The sequence below is a fragment of the Castor canadensis genome, chromosome 2, assembly GCF_047511655.1.
Source record: "Castor canadensis chromosome 2, mCasCan1.hap1v2, whole genome shotgun sequence".
NCBI classification, from domain to species: Eukaryota; Metazoa; Chordata; class Mammalia; order Rodentia; family Castoridae; genus Castor; species Castor canadensis.
The window spans coordinates 192,456,709-192,476,692 of NC_133387.1; the positions used below are offsets into that span (position 1 = coordinate 192,456,709).

General features: G+C 40.9%; 2 protein-coding genes and 1 pseudogene across 5 annotated transcripts in view; 1 reads left to right on the forward strand and 2 right to left on the reverse strand.

Annotated features, from left to right (window-relative positions):
* The window catches only part of LOC109690945 (serine-protein kinase ATM), a 340,952-nt gene that overhangs the window by 272,337 nt on the left and 48,631 nt on the right, over window positions 1-19,984 (reverse strand). The window lies entirely within an intron of this gene.
* Cul5 (cullin 5) overlaps window positions 1-19,984 on the reverse strand; it is a 97,505-nt gene that overhangs the window by 74,310 nt on the left and 3,211 nt on the right. For 2 of the 4 annotated variants that reach the window (XM_074066786.1, XM_074066783.1), the window contains exon 1: window positions 13,303-13,799. The exons of 1 other annotated variant lie outside the window; for it this stretch is intronic. Coding sequence is in view for 2 of the 3 variants with exons in the window: in XM_074066783.1 (XP_073922884.1) it covers window positions 13,303-13,326 (24 nt within the window). In the remaining variant the exon portion in view is untranslated. Of the gene's footprint in view, window positions 1-13,302; window positions 13,801-19,984 lie in introns of those variants that run through there. One more of the 4 variants, XM_074066785.1, reaches the window with a different exon arrangement.
* LOC109690908 (elongin-C pseudogene) lies at window positions 15,804-16,079 on the forward strand (annotated as a pseudogene).

The following is a 19,984-nucleotide window of genomic DNA, read 5'->3' on the forward strand; positions in this document are numbered from 1 at the left end:
AACTCCAGTACTGCTCCAAAAAAAAAAAAAAATTAGTGGCAATTCACTGGAAACCATAAAATGGAAAGAAATATCACAATATAAAAGATTTAATTCTTTTTAAACAAGATCTGGTAGGAAGAGGAGGCTACTATTTTCCAAAAACTTAAGTATTTCTTTCCATTTCAATGAAAAATATACATTCCCTTTAAACTTTTACAGAGAAAAAAATATATATATATTTTTTTGGTTCTGGTGCTTGAACTCAGGTCCCTCACCTGGAGCCACTCCACCAGCCCTATTTTTGTGAAGAGTTTTTCGAGACAGGATCTCGCAGAACTATTTGCCCGGGCTGGTTTTGAACCTTGATCCTCCTGATCTCTGTTTTCTGAGTAGCTAGGATTATAGGCATGAGCCACTAGTGCCCAGTAAGAAAAAAAAATTTTTTTTAAACAAATTCTGACGAAGCTTGTACTTTTTTAAACCCACACAACATTTTTTTTTTCTTTTTTGGTGATATAGGGGATTGAACTCAGGCACATTTAAGCCATGCCTCTAGTTCCTAAACAACTAATTTTAAGTAAAAAGTAAAAACAAAATTATTGATGAAAACTGGAGGTGTGGTTGCCTAGGATGTAGGAGGCCCTGGGTTTGATTGCCAGCACCATAAAACAAATGAAAAAATCAAATACTGATAAAAAGACTTTATTCTTGGGAGGCACCCTAATAAATCATTTTTTAAATTCATTCAACAAAGCAAAATGCCTAATGTACACTGTAACACACAAATAAGAGGGGCTCAAAGAACTGATGTTCTAGAACAGTACTTCTTAAATTATGGACCATGGACTCCTGAAGGGTCCTGGGATAAATTCTTCAAACTTAAAACTACAAAAATAGTTTACTGCTGGATGCTGGTGGCACACACCTATAATCCTAGGGCAAATAGTATGAGCGACCCTATCTCAAAAATACCCATCACATAAAAGGGCTGGTGGAGTGGCTCAAGGTGAAGGCCCTGAGCTCAAACCCCCGCACCACAACAAATACATATATATATTAATTTTGCTTGTTTTGAAAAGTCCAATAGAATGTTAGTACAGAGTCCAAGCTCTTGCATGACGCTGCACTAACCAGTAAATGAAAAGCAAATGATACATTAGATTATATTAAAGTTAAGAACTTCAGTTCATTAAAAGATACCATGAAGGGAATGAAAGACACCCACACAGATTGGGAGAAGATACTTCTAATATATGTATCAAAGAAAGGCTCTTATTGAGATATGTAAAAAACTCCTTTAAAAAAAAAAAACCCTCTTCAAGACAACTCAGTTTTAAAACTGGGTAAAGACTTGAATAGACCCTTCACAAAGATGATAGCTGAGTGGTCAACAATCCAGGCATGGTACTGCATACTTGCAATCTCAGCACTAGTGAAGCTGAGGCATGAGGACTGCCAGTTCAAAGCCAACCTGGACTACATCACAAGACTCAAAGAAAAACTAAGTAACTAACTAACTGGTAAGTAATCAGATGAAAAGGTGCCTATCACCATTAATTAGCAGGGAAATACATATTAAAACCGTATGGCAATATCACTATACACACCAAAAAGGCTAAAAGAAAAAAGGAAAAAAAAAAAGAAAATACTAAGTATTAGAGAGAATAAGCCAAACTCTCATTCAGCTGAAAAATGTAAACAGGTATGACCACTTTAGAAAACTATTTAGAGGCTAGTAGTGATGCTCAAACCATAGAGTGCCTGCTTAGCTTGTGTGGGGCCATGAGTACTGTTAAAAAAAAAACATTACTTAAAGCTGGGCATGGTGGCTCACATCTGTAATCCAAACCAGCCTGGACAAATAGTTCTAAAGCCCAAACCAGCCTGGACAAATAGTTCTAAAGCCCCTATCTTGAAAAAAAACCCTAACAAAAAAAAGGACTGGTGGAGTGGCTCAAGGTGTAGGCCCCAAGTTAAAACCCTAATATAGAAAAAGAAGAAGAAAGAAAGAAAGAAAAAACAAGAACACTACTTAGCAGTCTATATACAAAAGTTAAACATGCATACTGCATGGTTCAGCAGTTTTACTTCTACAAACTACACACAGATGTCTAAGAAAACATGTACTACTATCTTTTCTCAGTAGTAAAAAACTGGAAGCATTCCAAATGTCCATCAACAGAAGAACCGACAATAGCGGGCACCAGTAGCTCATACCTATACGCCTAGCTACACAGGAAGCAGAGATCAGGAGGACAGAGGTTCAATGCCAGCCTGGGCAAATAGTTCCAGAAATCCTATCTTGAAAATTCCCAACACAAAAAAGGCTGGTGGGGTGGCTCAAGTGATAGAGCACCTGCCTAGCAAGTGTGAGACCCTAAAGTTCAAACCCCAGTACCACCAAAACAAAGAAAAATGGATAAAATGTGGAATATTCACAATAATGGGACACTATATAGCAATAAAAATTAGTATATACCAAAGATGAATCTCAAATCTCACAAGCATAATGTTCAACAAAGAAGACACAGAAGAGCACATGCTATATTCAAGAAGAGGCAAAACATACCTCCTGGAATTAGAATCAGATTGCCATGAGGTGGTTAGAGACTGGGACAGGACAAGAGAACTGCCCTTCACAGTATTGTTCACACATTTCTAGATCTGGGGTTTAATTATACAGGATAATTTTACTTTATTAAATATTCACCTGACTCTATATTCATGATTCCTATGTACTTCTGTGTATAGCCCATATTTCCCTAAAATTTACTTTAAAGTTTGCCATGCTAATACTGTTCATCTAGCCAGGCATCAGTGGTTCATGATTGTAATCCCAGCTACTTGGGAGGCTGAGATCAAGAGGATCTGGTTTGAGGCCAGCCCAGGCAAATAGTTCAAGACACCCCATCTCCAAAATAACCAGAGCAAAATGAACTGGAGGTGTGGCTCAAGTGGTAGAGCACCTGCTTTGCAAACATGAAGCCCTAAATTCAAACCCTAATCACATCAAAAAATAAACAAAAACAAAAAAAAATAATAGGTGAACAAAGGTTCAGCTCTCTTTTCCTGTTTTAATCAGTATAAAGAACTGAGGAGCCTGGGCATGGTGGCACACACCTATTGTAATCCGTACTCAAGAGGCAGAAGGATCAAGAGTTCAAGGTCAGCCATAGGCTACAAGGATTAAGAAAATGTGGTATACAAACAAAAAGAAAACGTGGTATTAAAAAAAAAAAAAGAAAGAAAATGTGGTATATATCTACAATGGAGTATAATTCAGCCCCAAAAAAGAATGAAATTTTGTCACTCCCCAGGAAAATGGATGAAAGTGGAGAACAGGTTAAGTGAAGTTCAGAAAGACAAAGGTGGTATGTTTTCTCTCATATGTGGAAGATAGGTCCAATTACAAATACAAAGCATTATCACACACACACACACACACACACACAGAGAGAGAGAGAGAGAGAGAGAGAAAGAGAGAGAAAGAGAGAGAGAGAGAGAGAGAGAGAGAGAGAGAACATGTTTCCAAGAGTGTTAGAAGAGACTAAGGGAGGAGGAAATGAGAAAAGAATGAAGAGGAGAGTGAATAAAACTGAATCAGGTCACATCTGCTAAGAACAAGACAAAACGAAACACTGAAAACTGTTGAACAACACAGGGTAGGGGAAAGGGGAAAGAAGAGTAACAAAGGGGGTTAAACTGATTAAAGTATGCTATGTTTTTAGGTAAAATACCAAAGCAAAACTTCACTGAACAATGAACACACTAAAACAATGAAGTAAAGGAATGTGAAACAAACAGGTCATGTTAAGGGGTGGATAACAGCAGGAGGGGGAGGGTAAACGAAGAGGATAAAGGAGGGTGAAAATGGTTCAGGTACTTTCTATTCATATATGAATATGCAACACTGAAACCTGCTGAAATCATTTCAAGAAGTGGAGTGGAAGAAGAGGGAGAATAACAAAGGGAATGAACCAAGCTGGGATACATTATGTTTATATTTGGAAGTACCACAACGAAACTGCCTGCATAATACTTCATATACTAATAAGAGTGTTGAAAGAGAGGCTCACTTTCTCAAGAGTTTTCCCCAATAGAAGCATCAGTTCTAAAAGGGTTTGCCAGTAAAGTCTCAAAGTCTCTTACCTGTAGCTATGATGGTGTTTCAAAGACAAACAAACATGCATCAGAAAGAAAATGGATTACATGAGAATATGATAAATTTTGAAAATGTGTCCAAGGTGGAGGGGGAAACTAAAGCTACTATATATAGATATATCTTTCTAGAATATGCTGTAACTTCAAAAACTCTATACAGCAACCATTCAAATTCAAGAATGCTTTTACAAGCAATAACTTAGTAAACAAACAGAACTATCCACCAATTTGCAAAATGTTTCAAAGTAATGGGATCATTTTTTAAATGATTCTCTTACTTCCACAACGAAATGAAACATCCAGAAATCCCTAAATAACACATGGGACAAAACATACCCCATCAAATTATAGGAGCACTATTACTGCAATATTGTAATGATATCGTTGCATTTAAAAGATCACAAAGAATGTAACTGTTATTGCTGTACACCTTGCTACATCTTCTCCATGATGGCAAAAGTACAAGAAAAGTTAGGGTGAAAGGACAAGTTGAAAGGAAGGCAAGAAATAACAGTATCCACACAATTAAACGCAATTTGTAGCCAGGCACTGACTCACACCTGTTATCTTAGCTGCTTGGGAAGAGATCATGTGGACTGGATCACAGTTCAAGGCCAGTCCTAGCAAACTGTTCTCGAGACCGCATCTCCAAAACTACCAGAGCAAAATGAATTGAGGTATGGTTCAAGCAGTAGGGTGCCTGCTTTACAAGCTTGAAGCCCTGAATTCAATCCCCAGCCTCACACACACACACAAAAAAGCCAATGTGTATGGATTTTTAAAGTACAGTTTTTAACACTGTACTTTCTCTTGTTCTTAACATTTTGAATATCACACAAGTCTAGTTTTTTAAAAAACTGTACTTGTTCCTTCTGTGAAGTTACTATTCTACTGATCATGGATGGCACCCCATGATGCCGCTATAACAACTTCACAAAAGAACGAAGTTAAGTATTTCAGATCTTTCATGTGAATTGTGAGGTTAGCTACTTCAATGTGTGGGTTCCCTTATTGTTTATGAGCCACTATTGCTCTCGGTTATGAGATTTAAAAACCACACTTGCTAATCCTCATTAACCAAAAGAACCACAAAACTACAGTAGGTATTTGAATACTGGCAATTCTGTCTTCTAACCTTTTTTTTCTTCCATGCTAGCCTTATAAAAGTATTCCTCAAATATGCCGAACTCATCAGTGTACCTCAAGACCTCTGCCTTAAGATGCAGATCAATCAGGGTTCAGTTCCAAGGTCACCTGAGAGAGCCTCACCAATCTAAGGAAAATGCCCCTCCTCCATTCCTCTCTATACAGTATACATGCAGAGCCAACCATTTAAACTGGTAGAAGAAATGCTTTGATTGGCTGTAGGATGGATGGAAATGTATTTAGGCAGTTACTGGGGTTTAAACTCAGGGTCTTGCACTTGGTAGGCAAAGGCTCTACCACTTGAGCCACACCTCCAGCTCTTTTTGCTTTAGCCTTACTTTTTCAGGTATGATTTCATTCTTTTTCCCCAGGGCTAGCCCCTGACTGACCACAATCCTCCCTCCACCTCTCACTTAGCTGGGATTACAGAAGTATACAAATATAACCAGCTTGTCTTTTGAAATAAGGTTTAACAAACTTTTGCCCAGGCTCCCTACCTCCCACATTGGGATTGAAATTTTAATTCAGACTAAGCAGGACTTTTAAAAGTGTTGTTTTCTTTTTGTTGTTGCTGTTTTATTTGTGTTTATTTATTGTAGTGACGGGGATCTACCCCAGTGCCTCACATATGCTAGGCAAGCTCTCCATCCCTAAGTTACACCCTTAGTCCAATAGGACTTTTTAAAAAGACCATGTAGCCAGACATGATGGCGAACATCTGTAATCCCAGTATGCAGGAGGCCAAGGTGGAAGAACCACTTCAGTTCAAGGGACCAACTGGCAGCCTGGGCAACAAGGAAGAAAGGAAACAGGAATCAGGGAAGGAAGAAGGAAAAGAAATTAAAAACAAATCAATAAAAACACAAGAAGGCTACAGGATCTGACTGATACTAATTGATTTCCCATATCCTTAGTAACTCTTGCTATTATTTCAACGAGCACATCATTAGCACAATGCCCCAGTCTATGTCATTCCACAATCAGACAAAAATAAGTGGAAGGGGTGAATTTGTTCAAGGTACTGTATACTTCCATGGAATTATCACAATGAAATCTTTTGCATTATTAATGCATGCTAACTCAAAAATAAAATTTCAAAACTTTCAAAAGGTAGTCATTTTATGTATAAGGACCAAAAATAGGTTGGGGGCTTTAGCAGTATCTTTACTCACATTTTTCAAATAGTCCCCAATACCTGTGGAACTTTGTTTCAAAACACTTAGCACTGAAGGCCCTTCACAATAATCTGGCCCTGACTTTCCTTTTTTGGTTGTTGTTGTTGTTTTGTTTTGTGGTATTGGTACTTGAACTCAGGACGTACACCTTGAGGCACTCCACCAGCCCTTTTTTGTGAAGGGTTTGTTGAGATAGGGTCTCTCAAACTATTTCCCCAAGTTGGCTTCAAACCTCAATCCTCCTGAGTTGCTAAGATTACAGGCATGAGCCAGGGATGCCCAACTCCTTTCTTTCTTTTTTTTTTAAATTGTTTATACATTTATCCATATATGTATTCTTTGGGCCACCTCTCCTCCCTGCCCCCCACCCCCACCTCACTTCCAGGCAGAATCTGTTCTGCCCTCTTCTCCAATTTTGTTGAAGAGAAAATATGAGATAATAAGAAAGACATAGAGTTTCTGCTAGCTTGAGGTAAAGATAGCTATACAGAGAGATTCCTAGCACTGCTTCCATGCACTTGTGTATTACAACCCGAATTCGTTCATCTGTACCAGACCACTACTTCCTGGTCCCCTTCCCATAGTGGCCTCTGCCAGTTTAAGATTACTATATTTGCTCCTCCACAGTGAGCACATCAACCACTTTCAACTTTTCAGTTTCCTTCCCTTTCCCTATTCCTCCTGTATGTTCTCCCCTTAGTGTGTGACCCATGTCCAATATTACTGCATTTGTTTTAGGTCTATAATCAGCATATGAGGGAGAACATGTGATTTTTGGCCTCTGAGCCTGGCTAACTTTACTTAAGATGATGTTCTCCAGTTCCATCCATTTACTTGCAAATGACAAAATTTCATTCTTCTTTGTGGCTGAGTAAAATTTCATTGTATACAAATACCATATTCTCTTAATCCATTTGTTGATAGTGGGGCATCTTGGCTGTTTCCATAACTTGGCTATTATGAATAGTGCTACAATAAACATAGGCATGCAGTTGCCTTTGGAATAACCTGAGTCACATTCCTTTGAGCATATCCCTAGGAGTGGTATTGCAGGATCATATGGCAGATTTATGTTTAGTTTTTTAAGAAGCCTCCATATTGTTTTCCAAAGTGGTTGTATTAGCTTACATTCCCACCAGCAGTGTATGAGGGCTCCTTCCCCCACCACCCCCCTCCCCACTCATCCTCGCCAGCATTTGTTGTTGGTGGTGTTTTTGGTGATGGCTATTCTAACAGGGGTGAGGTAGAATCTTAGTGTGGTTTTGATTTGCATTTCCTTTATGGCCAGGGACGGTGAGCATTTTTTCATGTGTTTTTTGGCCATTTGGATTTCTTCCCTTGAAAAACTTGTTTAGTTCAGTTGCCCACTTCTTTATTGGTTCATTGATTTGGGAGGAGTTTAGTTTTCTGAGCTCCCTGTATATTCTGGTTATCAGTCCTTTGTCTGATGTATAGCCAGCAAATATTTTCTCCCACTCTGTGGGTGGTCTCTTCAATTTGGAAACCATTTCTTTTGTTTTGCAGAGCTTTTTAATTTTATGTAGTCCCATTTGTCCATCCTTTCTCTTAGTTGCTGGGCTGCTGAAATTCTACTGAGAAATTCTTTGCCTATACCCATTGCTTCCATAGTATTCCCTGCTCTTTCCTGTACTAACTTCAGAGTTTCAGGTCTGATATTAAGGTCCTTAATCCACTTTGAGACCAACTTCTTTCTTTTATTTTCATCTCCTGCTGTCTCTCTATATCCTGGGCTTCGATAAGGCAACAATTCCATGGAGCACCATCCACACAGGGTGCAACATGGCCTCCCAAACTGATCTAGTCTCCACTGCTACCAAATTTTCTCCTAATCACCAGCTACAAAAAAGTAAGCATTATTCAAAATCCAGTCCCAATGCTTTCCCCATAAAATGTTCCTTGATTATCCCACCAGAAATATTTCCTCAGTTTGTGAGTGGCCATACAGTAGCTGATAACACATCTTAAAATTCTGTCCTGTAGTAAGCTATCTGTATAATTCAATCCCCTTTACTATAGCAAACTCCTAAAGAGCATGGGCATTATCAGACACATCTTTGTATTCTCCATGGTGCCCTGCATAAAGGGGTGCAATAAAATTATTTCCATAATGAATAAATTCTATGGACACTTTGAGTCACTGGTTTATATACCCATTTTACAGCCTCCCACTGAGAAAAGTTTGCTTTGTATTCCAGTTTAAAGTTTGGATTCTCTTGTGGGTGGGTTGTATACCACTGACTTCTGCTGACAGTCTCCAAATCTAATTAGGAGACAGAAGTAAAACTTAGTTATTTGGGAAAAAACAACCTCTAACATGCTAGTAAGCCAAAGAGTAACCAGTGAGGTAGGAGTGTGTCAGAGTGAGAGAGACATGGAGTTAGTTAATTAGGGAGAAGAGCCAGCTAGAAAGATCTCAAAGAATTTGAACAGTATCTAAGCAGAAAAGTGATATGGTCAGAACTGTGCTTTGATCTAGAGCTCAGATCAGCACTAACAGATAAAAATAGTGAAATCATGGGAGTTAAGACTGTCCCAGAAAAACAGTACAAAGATAGAAAAGAGCTGAAGATTAAATCCTGTGAAATAATTATATTGGGAGGAATGGAAGCAAGTCAGTGAAAAACACAATGATTTGAAAGACAGCAGACCAAGGAGAGAAAATGCTACACAACCAAAAGAGAAGCAGAGGAATTGAGCAATAACAGAAGAGAGGATGAATGCTATCAAAGAAGAATCTCATTTGGCAACCAGGAGGTTGCTAGAATGCTTAAGACTTGATAGCTTCAACATAATAGGGTAGGATAAAATTTTTTTTAAAGTGAAGAATTATAGAGGCAGCAAGTAGGGGCTTCTTTTTTCATGAACTATGACAATGAACAAAGAGAAAAAATGGCAAAAGTTTGAGACAGAAACAGACTGCAGGTTAAGACTACAAAGAGACAAAAACTTTTCTTATAGGCACAGAAGGAAAAAAGAGAAAAGAGGGGACATGCCACTATGTACAGGAGAAAATGGCAACTAAAAAAGAACAGGTGGAAAGAGGCAGGCATGGTGGTACCCACTTATAATCCCAGCACTTCTGTAATTCCAACTCTAGAAGGTGGAGGCAGGAGGATTACAAGTTTGAGACACTGCCTCAAAAATAAATCAATAATTGGTAGAAGACAATTTAGGAGGTGGCTTGGAAAAGAACAGAATATTAAACAGAAGCTAGAAAAACTTGTGGTATTGACCAACAGAATTAAGGGCACTCCAAATAGTTGGGTAAAGTAATATGCTAAGAATTAAGAGATGAGCATCAGCAAAAAAAAATTCTTGAACAATTGCTATTTAAAGTAGGATCATTAATTGGAAATGAAGAAAATGCGCACCGAGAGCTCAGGTGATAACTGCAAAAGATAAGAGACAAGCACAATTATGTCAGAAGTAACACCAAACAGAAGATAAACTGTAATCAGATTCTACAAATGTTTCACAGATATACTATATAAGAAAAAAACAAAGATAAAGTAGCAATATGAAAAAGGTTTTGGAGATATAAATCCCCTAATTGTATATGTCAAAATGTACCACATGAATCTTCATATGCCCAAAAGATTTCCAAGATTCAGCAATAATCCATTTACTTTAAACAGAGAATACAATCAAATTTCAATATTCAAAAATTGGTGTTTTTAACTGCATTAGGTTCTGACTCAGAAGCTTCACATCAAGAAAGTTTTGATTCTTGGGCTGGAGGTATGGCTCAAGTGGTAGAACACCTGACTAGCAAGCGCAAACTCTTGAGCTCAAACCCCAGTACATCCCTTCTGCTCCAACCATAAAAAAGAAGGTAAGCTTTTAATCTTATCTTTCAAAATATATTAGATATTTCTCATTGCTGTCATTCATAAATTCAAACAACTTCACTCAAGTTACTGGTAAACAAGGAAAGGACATATAGTCTTAGTAGGGTACCAAAGGTCTTCCTTCAGGGTTGATGATGGGTTATTATTAATCACCATTCTTCAGGTACAGTTGTTTAACCGATAATGAATCAAATTTTAACTGAATTTTCACCTAGCCCATATTTCTCCATTTTGACCACTGGTCATGATAATTTTCTCAAATATGCTCTGAAGAAATCTAATCGAACAAGTCAAAGCATTTCTCTAATAACCAGTCCATTAGTCCTGTCAAAAAAAGGAAATGAGGCTACTTTGGCCACTCCCAGTCAGCCCTGTCTCATTGAAGGTACCTACAGCCTTGAATTTAAATGACCCTACAAATAATGTTACAAATGTACCCTGGCAGGTTCTCACTACATTTCTACCAGAAAACAAACCTCAGTTTTCCCATTTTATAATTAGTACTTTTTAATATGTATTAGGCAATCCTCCCACTGCACAATGAGATGAGAAAAAGGTTGTAGCTAACTAGATTGCATACTTTTTTGGGAATACATGTAAGAGAATCGGATGTCTGTTTGTAATGTCCACAGTACAGTAACTGTACAGATTTAAAATCACATATTATATAACATTCATTTAGACATTCTGCTTTTCCCATAGTCAAACATTTCATAAAATAGTTTTATTGAGCTTTTTCCAAATGCATCTTTGGCATCTGCCTTCAAGTTTACTGGAGTGGCTGGGTCACCTTTTTTTTTCCCCCCCAATGTTTTATTACCTTCTATTTGTAAAAGCTGTTTAAGTTACAGCACCTTTTTTTAATCCTTGGGTTCTTTTTAAATCTAAGCCCATTTTCTATGCATCCGGGCAGTTTTTTGCATTCTTTAGGTATATGCCGTAGATGTACATTCATAATCTCTCCACAGTAACTACTTAAGTAGCATTAACTGAAGCAACTTTAGATTTTTATGTCCTCCAAAAAATTCTTTGTGAGGCTATATATAATAGTGACATGCTCTTTCCTGAGAGAGAATGGGGGGAGGGGGCAGTATTGCAAGTAATCAACAAGTCAAAAATTCACAAAGAATCAGGAACCCAATTATTTCTAAGACACATTTCAATTTATAAGATGCTGCTTACATAAACACATGGGTGCATTAACAGGAGTCCTCAGAAGTTCAATTTTTCTTCTGACCTGATGCATTAAAAGTCTGCTATACTGTTATAAGAGATAGTAGGGTAGGATCAGTTATTCAAACCTTGTGAGTTAGTCTTATTTTGTTTTAATTCTTAAAGCATGGTATCACTGGGCATAGTAATGCACAGCTGTAATCCCAGCACTTGGGAGGCTGAGGCAGGAGGAGTGTGAGTTCAGAGTCAGTTACATAATGAGACCCTTTTTCAAAAAAAATGGAGGCTGGGGATACAGCTCAAATGTTAAGAGTTCTTGTGTAGCATGCTCAATTCCCAGTAGCACAAAAGAAAGTAACAAATGATTTTGCTATGTAGCCAAGGTTGGCCTCTGACTCTGGATCCTCCTGCCTCAGCCTCCCCATTATGGGATTAAAGGCATGTACCACAACGTTTCTTGAAGAAACGGGAACAGTAATTGTGCTAACTTATTGTATTATATATTAGTTGCCAGGCACTCTTTAAAGCATTGCATATAAGTTCATTGAATAATCACACTACTCCTACAAAAAGCTTACTGATAATTTCATTTTATTGATAAGGAGATGTGGGCACAAAGAATTTTAAGAAAGTTGCTCAAAGTCGAACGGCTTTTAAGTGGATGAAATTCAGGGAGTCAGGCTGCAGTTCCTTTTAAAAGATATTATATTCCTCTTAACAAAATGTGTTCATTTTGTAAGACAGGCTCACCTACGAGGCAGTTAATGTGTGTGTGTCTCAAAGAAGACAGGCTAGGGAGGTTCCCAAGCATCTTATGATTTCTCTTCTATTATTTTCTGTTAGCCATCTGCACGGCTTGAAGGTATAAGGATGGGTCCCGGGAGCCAGTCCGCCCTGCGTATTTCTGCTCCCTGAGGTAACCACTACCCTCTCCTTGCACTCAGTACTTCGTAAAAACATTTTAATTAGCATAGATTACTTGCACAGGAGGGTTTCACTGTGACATTTCCATACATGCTTAGGATGTACCTTGGTTAGATTCACCCCTCCATTCTTCTCCCTCCCCCTTCTTAGAACAATGTCAACAGGTTTCACTGTGTATTCATACAAGTACATAGAGTACACGGAGTCAGCCAGCACTTTTCGGGCCAGAGATCTCTACTAAAAACCCTAGAACGGTGCAGCCCGGCTGCGCGTCTTCCTCCATTCTCCCGCAAACTTTCTTCTCCCCGATGACGGAGCCTCTGTCCCCGGGGCGCAGACCCCTCCGGCTATGTGGCACTAACTGGAGATGTTTCCTTGATGAGAACTCTGACACCTGGCCAGCTGTCGTGAGGCCGTGTCCTAGAGAGGGGCGAGGTCGGGAAGGGGCGAATGGTTGGGGTGCAGCCAGCCGAGGCCGGGGAGCGCGGCGGGGTGGGCGGCACTGCACGACCGCGGGGGGACAGACATGGAAGACCAGGAGCCAGCCGTGGGGACCTGTTAGGCAGCGTTTCCTCGGGTTTTCGCTTCAGAAGAACGCGCACCCGAGGGTGACCATGGGCACAGCGACACTCCCCAGCCCTGAGCGGGGCTCTTCGCATGCCCGTCAGCCTGAGCCTCGCGACCCCAAGGCCGGACGCCCGCGTTCGAATCCCCGGCCACAACCTCCGCGGCCTCCCTTCCGGTGGACAACCCCGGAGCGTCTCCCTTCCCCCGCCCCCTCCCACGACGCCGCTCCCCCTGAAACGAGTCCTTTCCGAAGAGCGGAAGCCCGGGGCCCCCGAGTCAAAGCCAAGCAGGAGTGAGGGGCTTACCTTTAACAGATTAGACGTCGCCATGTTCCTTCAACTTGAACTCTCGCGAGACCTGGAGAGAACGCGCGGCGCTTCCCGGCCGGGCCTCCGCCGGAGGCCGGAGTTCCCAGCAGAGTCCACGGGCCCCGCGCGCGGCCCGCTCCGGGCGGGAGCGTGGAGGGCTTCGGGTTGGGGGGGCGGCGGGGCGACAGTGCTGAGCTTGTCCCAGGCACCCGAGCTTCCCCACTCTTCCCCCTACATGGTCACCGGAGCGTCCCCACGCGCCGGAGCTCATGCAAACGCTCGGGGACAGGGCAGCAACGCACGGCAGACAAGTAACGGGAGCCGACCTGACTTGGAAGAGGGAGCATCAACGCCACCGGCTTCCCCCCCTCCGTCGGATTAGCCTTTGTGGTTGCGCCCGCAGCGGCCACCAGCAACGAATTTAGCTCGGCTTAGGCCCCGCAGCTCAGGTTCCGCGGCCGCATCACGTGACGGCGGCGGGACCGGGGTGGGGGGGGGAGGGGGGGATGCGCTCAGGAGCCAGGCCGCGGTGAGAGCGGGAGTGCGCCCTCTGCTGGCGGGATCCGGCGCTTCCCCTCCCCCCCAAATCCCAGGACCCCCCCCCCCCCCACACTTGCCTGTCTTCAGGAGGAACTGACAAGCACAGGACAAGACGCCCAGGAAATGTTGGATGGATGGGTGGATGGACGAATGCACAAACGTGTTAGCCATTAACATTTCTCTTCCAAAGTACTCGGCACTGAAATGTTCTATTAAAGATTGCTTAGGAAATGAATATTAACCTTGGATTTCCCGAAGGCATTATTTTCCTAAAATATCCTAAATCATAGTTCCCAAGTTTTATCACTTTGGACCACAAACTTCTGGCCAAAGGAAGAAAATATAAAACTTATATAGAGAGTCTGCAGGAATACCTACTTTTGTATTCCGCAGGTTCCAGACAGTATTCATTCATACCTTCAAAATGTGTAGAAGTAAATTAAGAGCACTGAAGTAAAGCAGAGAAGAGAGATCGGCCTACTTAAGGAATCCAAATAAGTAGTTAATGGTTCTTTGAACACCTATATGTACTAGGCACTGGAAGTAGGATTAAATGTGTCCCCTGTGTAAATTTCTTTCACCTTGTCAATATATCTGACAATTTTCATGACTAAATGTTGGAGGAATTAACAAAAAAAGCCCCCCCCTTGCCTTCTTGAGCCAAATATTAAGCATAGTTATCCAATCAAATGCAGCTGGCTGTCTGTATCTAAGGATTCTACACCTGTGGATTCAATTAGCCACTCCTAAAAAATATTTGGGAAAAAAAATTGTGTGCAATCAATGTGTGTGGCCAGGCGTTGGTGCCTCATGCCTGCAATCCTAGCTACTCAGGAGGCAGAGATCAGGAGGTTCGAAGTTCAAAGCCAGCCCCAGCAAATAGTCTGTGAGACCCTATCTCAAAAAAACCCATCACAAAAAAAGGGCTGGAGGAATGGCTTAAGGTGAGGCCCTGAGTTCAAACCCCAGTACCACAAAAAAAAAAAAAAATTAAAATCAACACGTGCAGATTTTTTCATGTCATTATTACTGAAACAATGCAGTATAACAACTATTTACATTCCAGTCTCCATTCGTCCAAACCAACCATTCCTTATGAATGGAACCTATGACTGAACCTTTAATAATTACTTTTGAAAACTCCATTTCAACATCCCACTGTCTAGCCAAATCATTCCACTCTCCTAACTCATTGTGCTGGTAACATGACACCACCACCACTAGAACTCTGACTTCAGTGTGTTCATCTCATTGACGTCACCACTTCTATTTTTACCTTCATTTCGGATTAAATTTAGATTCTGACATTCATCGTTATAAAAATGTGTAAATACTGAAAATGCTTAAATATTTACAGTTAAGAATGTAAGCATATGGCACAAAATTCAGGAGATGGTAAAAGGAATGCAGCCAAAAAGAGGCCTCCTTCCACTTTGCAGGGTGATGGAATGATCTACACAGCATCATTGTAGGATTTAGACTATTCAGGATTGTAGGATTTAAACTAAAACTCAACCAGCTGCCGGGTGCTGGTGGCTCACACTTGTAATCCTAGCTACTCAGGAGGCAGAGATCAGGAGGTTTGAAACCAGCTCCAGCAAATAGTTCATGAGACCCTATCTCGAAAAAATCCATCACAAAAAAGGGCTGGAGGAATAACTTAAGGCATAGGGCCTTAGTACAGCCCGAGTATGGCCCCAGTATGGCAAAACAACAATTAAAAAAAACCCTCAGCCAGTGTACACTTAAGATGTATGCATTTTGGCAGAAATCACCTGTGACCAGTCGGAAGTAATACTTTCTGCCCCAAAACCCACAGGGCAGGGAGCTGGGGTGAGGGACAGCCCTGGAGTAGGGTCTGTGGCAGTACCCCTAGGAAATGGCTGTGGTGCCTGAGGAGCTGCAGGGATGACAGGGACTAAAGCTGTGGAAACGAAGTGGAATTTTATAGGAACATAATGGATAGAGAGGAGAAAGCCTATGGTGGCTGTGAAGGTCCTGGTGCCATGTTTGCCAAGCTGGTATCTTCTGATGGTCATGAGTTTATTGTAAAAAGAGAACATATGCTAGCATCAAGAATGTCCGTTTTCTGGGAATGAAACTAATGAGTTTTAGAGACATGCAAGGTTCATTACACCAACAACTCCAAGATTCTGGAATTCCCAATTGCACCTGAAGTTGTCCCGGAACTGCTTATGGCTGTGAACATCCTTGATTGTCTAAATAAAATATAATAAACTTAATTTTTTAAGTATTTAAGAAATAAAAGATGTTTGCATTTCTGTAGGGTGTGGGGCACACGCCAGTAATGCCAGCCACGTGGGAGGCAGAGACCCATACAATCAAGGCAGCCCAGGCAAAGTCCTATACAACAAACAGGCCAGATGTGTGGTACACACCTTTAATCCCATCCAGGCAGGAGGCCTAAGTAGGAGGATCTCATCAGGGCTGGCCTTAGGCACAAATTTCTAGGCCCTATCTGAAAAATCACTGAAGTTAAAAAAGACCCAAGGCCCAAGGGCATAGCTTAAGTGATAGAGCTCTTGCCTAGGAAGTACAAGACCCTGAGTTCAAATTCCTATGCAGTCAAAAAATAGAGTTGTATGCATTTCATTCAAAAGAAAAAATAGTAAACCTGCGTGTTAGTGCATACCTATGATCCCAGCACTTGGGAGGCTGAGGCAGGAGGATCCCTAGTTCAAGGCCAGCTGTCTCCAAAACAAAAGCAAAACATCCTACATTTTATTTCCTACTCTGAAAGTGAGAAAACTAAACAAGAAATGTTCAAAATGTGGCCTTGTAATATATATGTGTATAAATATATATGTATATATAAATATATATATATTTATTTATTTTTTATGTATTTCCAATACTTGACTGTAGATGTTAGGAAATGGTATAACTTTTACCTTTTATTTGTTTAAAATCTTTTAAAAATTAGCTGCTCACTCAAGAAAATGTAAACGTCTTGTGTCATCTTAATACCTAAGAAAATGAAAGTTCTGGATAATCTCTCTCCCACCTCCTAAGATATCCATTGTTAACAGTTTGCTTTATTCATACTTATTTTCTATGCCTACATTAAAGGATATGTAAAAGAGTTTCTCAAATGTGGTCACATCAAAAGAACCTGGGATGTTTTTGACAAAAACAGATTTTCAGGGTCCACCCTCTGAGGACTCTTATTTCATAGATTGGGAGGCCCCAATGCTTTCCCCCTAATGTTTTCCCCCAAGCATCCCAGGTGCTTCATCTGTATTCTAATGGCCAAGAACTCCTTGTGTGGTGCTTAAGAATATGTGCTTTAAACAGGGCATCAGTGGCTCACACCTATAATCTCAGCTACTCTGGTGAATGAGATCAGGAGGATCGAGGTTCGAGCCCAGCCCAGGTAAATAGTTCCTGAGACCCCTGTCTCGAAAATACCCAACACACACCACACACACACACACACACACACACACACACACACACACACACACACAAACAAGGTTAGCAGAGTGACTCAAGTGGTAGGATGTCTGCCTAGCAAGTGTGAAGCCCTGAGTTCAAACCCCAGTCCCACCAAAACAAAAAAAAGCAAAAAAAACCCTAAATAATAATAGTGTTAAGAGAAGGACTACAGGAGTTCAAAACTAACCATTATACCTCAAATTTCGATTATATATATATTTTAATATTGGGAAAACATGTACATTTGAAATGTAAAGTGTTACAATGAAGTATTTTGTCTTTTCAGTTAATAAGGGTGATCAATAAGAAAATACTAGTTAGTAGTAAAAAGGATTGAACTGATATAACAGCATCATGGATGAATCTCAAATGCATACTCTTAAGTGAAGGAGACCAGACTGCAAATGCACCTGCTGTCTAAATCCTTTTGCATGATATTCAGTAAAAGGAAAAACAGCAGGAATAGAAAACACATCCACGATTATAGGGGATGAAACAGTGATGAGGTTGGGGTGGGGGGTGATGGGCTGTTTTATTACTGTTGATGGTTATTCAACTATATGACGTTTACAACTCAGAACTACACACTAAAAAGGGCAAATTTAACTGCATATGAGTGACACTTCCGTAAACCAGGCTTTAAAAACAACAAACCAGCCGGGTGCCAGTAGCTCACATCTGTAATCCTAGCTACTCAGGAGGCAGAGATCAGTAGGATTGTAGTTCAAAGTCAGCCTGTGCAAACAGTTTGCAAGACCCTATTTTGAAGAAAAAACATCATAAAAAAGAGTTGGTGGAGTGGCGCAAGGTGTAACCCCTGAATTCAAACCTCAGAACTGCAAAAAAAGATGAAAAGTGCCAATTATGAGCTGAGACCTTAGGTTTATTACCTAACCCTCTGAATAAGTTTCCTCCTCTGCAGAACTACGATTAAAGTGACATCCATGGCATTATTGTAAGGACCAACATGATAATATGGTAAAGCGTAACACAGAGCGATGTATTACACAACAAATGTAGTAACGAGAGCTGACTTGTATAGTGCTTACCCTATTTCAGGTACCACCCTCTGCACCTTACGTAGATTAGTACACTTGATGCAGGAATTTAAGCCCTCCTTGCAGAGACCTGAAGCATTATTTAAACTTTACATCTGAGAAGAGGTGATTGGTGAGACTGATACAGTAGAAGTGTGTGTGGGGGGGGAAGAAGATGCAGAAATAGAAAGGGGAAATTTTGCTAGACCAATATTCTTTTTTGTTTTTTCTTTTGGCAGTACTAGGGTTGAACTCAGGGCCTCATGCTTGCTAGGCAGGTGCTTTACCAATTAAGCCATTTCATTAGTCCTTTTTTATATTGGGTTTTTTTCATATAGGGTCTCAAGAACTATCTGCCCAGGCTGGTTCTAACTGTGATCTTCCCGAGTAGCTGGGATTATAGACATGAACCACTGGAGCCCATCTTAGAACCATATTCTTGATGAGGAAAGAGGGTGACACTTGGAGCCCAAATGGACAGAGGCTCACATTTGTTAGGACCACAAAGAGTCACACATTTGGGCAGAAGGCAGTCAATGGGCTATTGGAAGTGAATCTCTCTCTCTCTCTCTCTCTCTCTCTCTCTCTCTCTCTTTGTTAAAAATACTGTAAAACTTTACTGAGAGATTTTGTGTGTGTGTGTGGTACTGGAGTTTGAACTCAGAGCCTACACCTTGAGCCACTCCACCGGCCCTTTTTTGTGATGGGGTTTTTCAAGATAGGGTCTTGAGAACTATTTGTCTGATCTGGCTTTGAACCTCGATCCTCCTGATCTCTGCTTCCTGAGTAGCTAGTATTATAGGCATGAGTCACTGGAGCCGGCTCTAAGAGAATTCTTTTAGGCAATGGTCCACCATAAAGATTACATTGTGTGCGTGGTTCCAACTTGGTTTGGTTGAGCCAATAGTTGCACTTCACCTGCTTCTGGCATTTTCACAGGTTGTAGATTTGGTAGGATGGTCTCCTCATTTATCTCCACTCTTTTTTGTTGTTATTTGGTGGCACTGGGGTTTTGGACTCAGGGCCTCAGGCTTGCTTGGCAGGCGCTCTACCACTTGAGCCATTCCACCAGCCCTTTCTTTGTGTATGCATTTTGGTATTTTTGAGATAGGGTCTCATGAACTATTTGTCCTGGCTGGCTTCGAACTGAAATCCTCCTGATCTCTGCCTCCCAAATAGCTAGAATTATAGGCATGAACCACTTCGCCTGGCTCTTATCTCCATTCTTTACCTAAGCCAGTTCCTGGAGCCAGTCAGACCCTTGAACCTCAAACACTGCCTCATCCTCTCTCTAGTGACTAGATGTAACATCCTGCCTTTCATTTGTTGTTCTTTAGCTTGTTCACCACTGGCCTTCTGAGAACACACAGTCTCCACAGGACAGAAAGACTCTTCACTTCCTATAGATTTAGTTTTTTTTTTTTTTTTAATATGGAGTCTCACTATGTTGTACAGGCTGGTCTCAAACTTTGGACTACAGTGAGTCACTCACTTTAATCTCCCTAGTGCTGGGACTACAGATGTGCCACTGCTACTGGTATTAGGCTCAAATCTTGATGGTACTTTTCTACTCATAGTTCACACAGTTAGTCACAGTCAGCAAGAAAGAATGAAGACAGGATCACCGCCTCCCCTGACACGGTTCT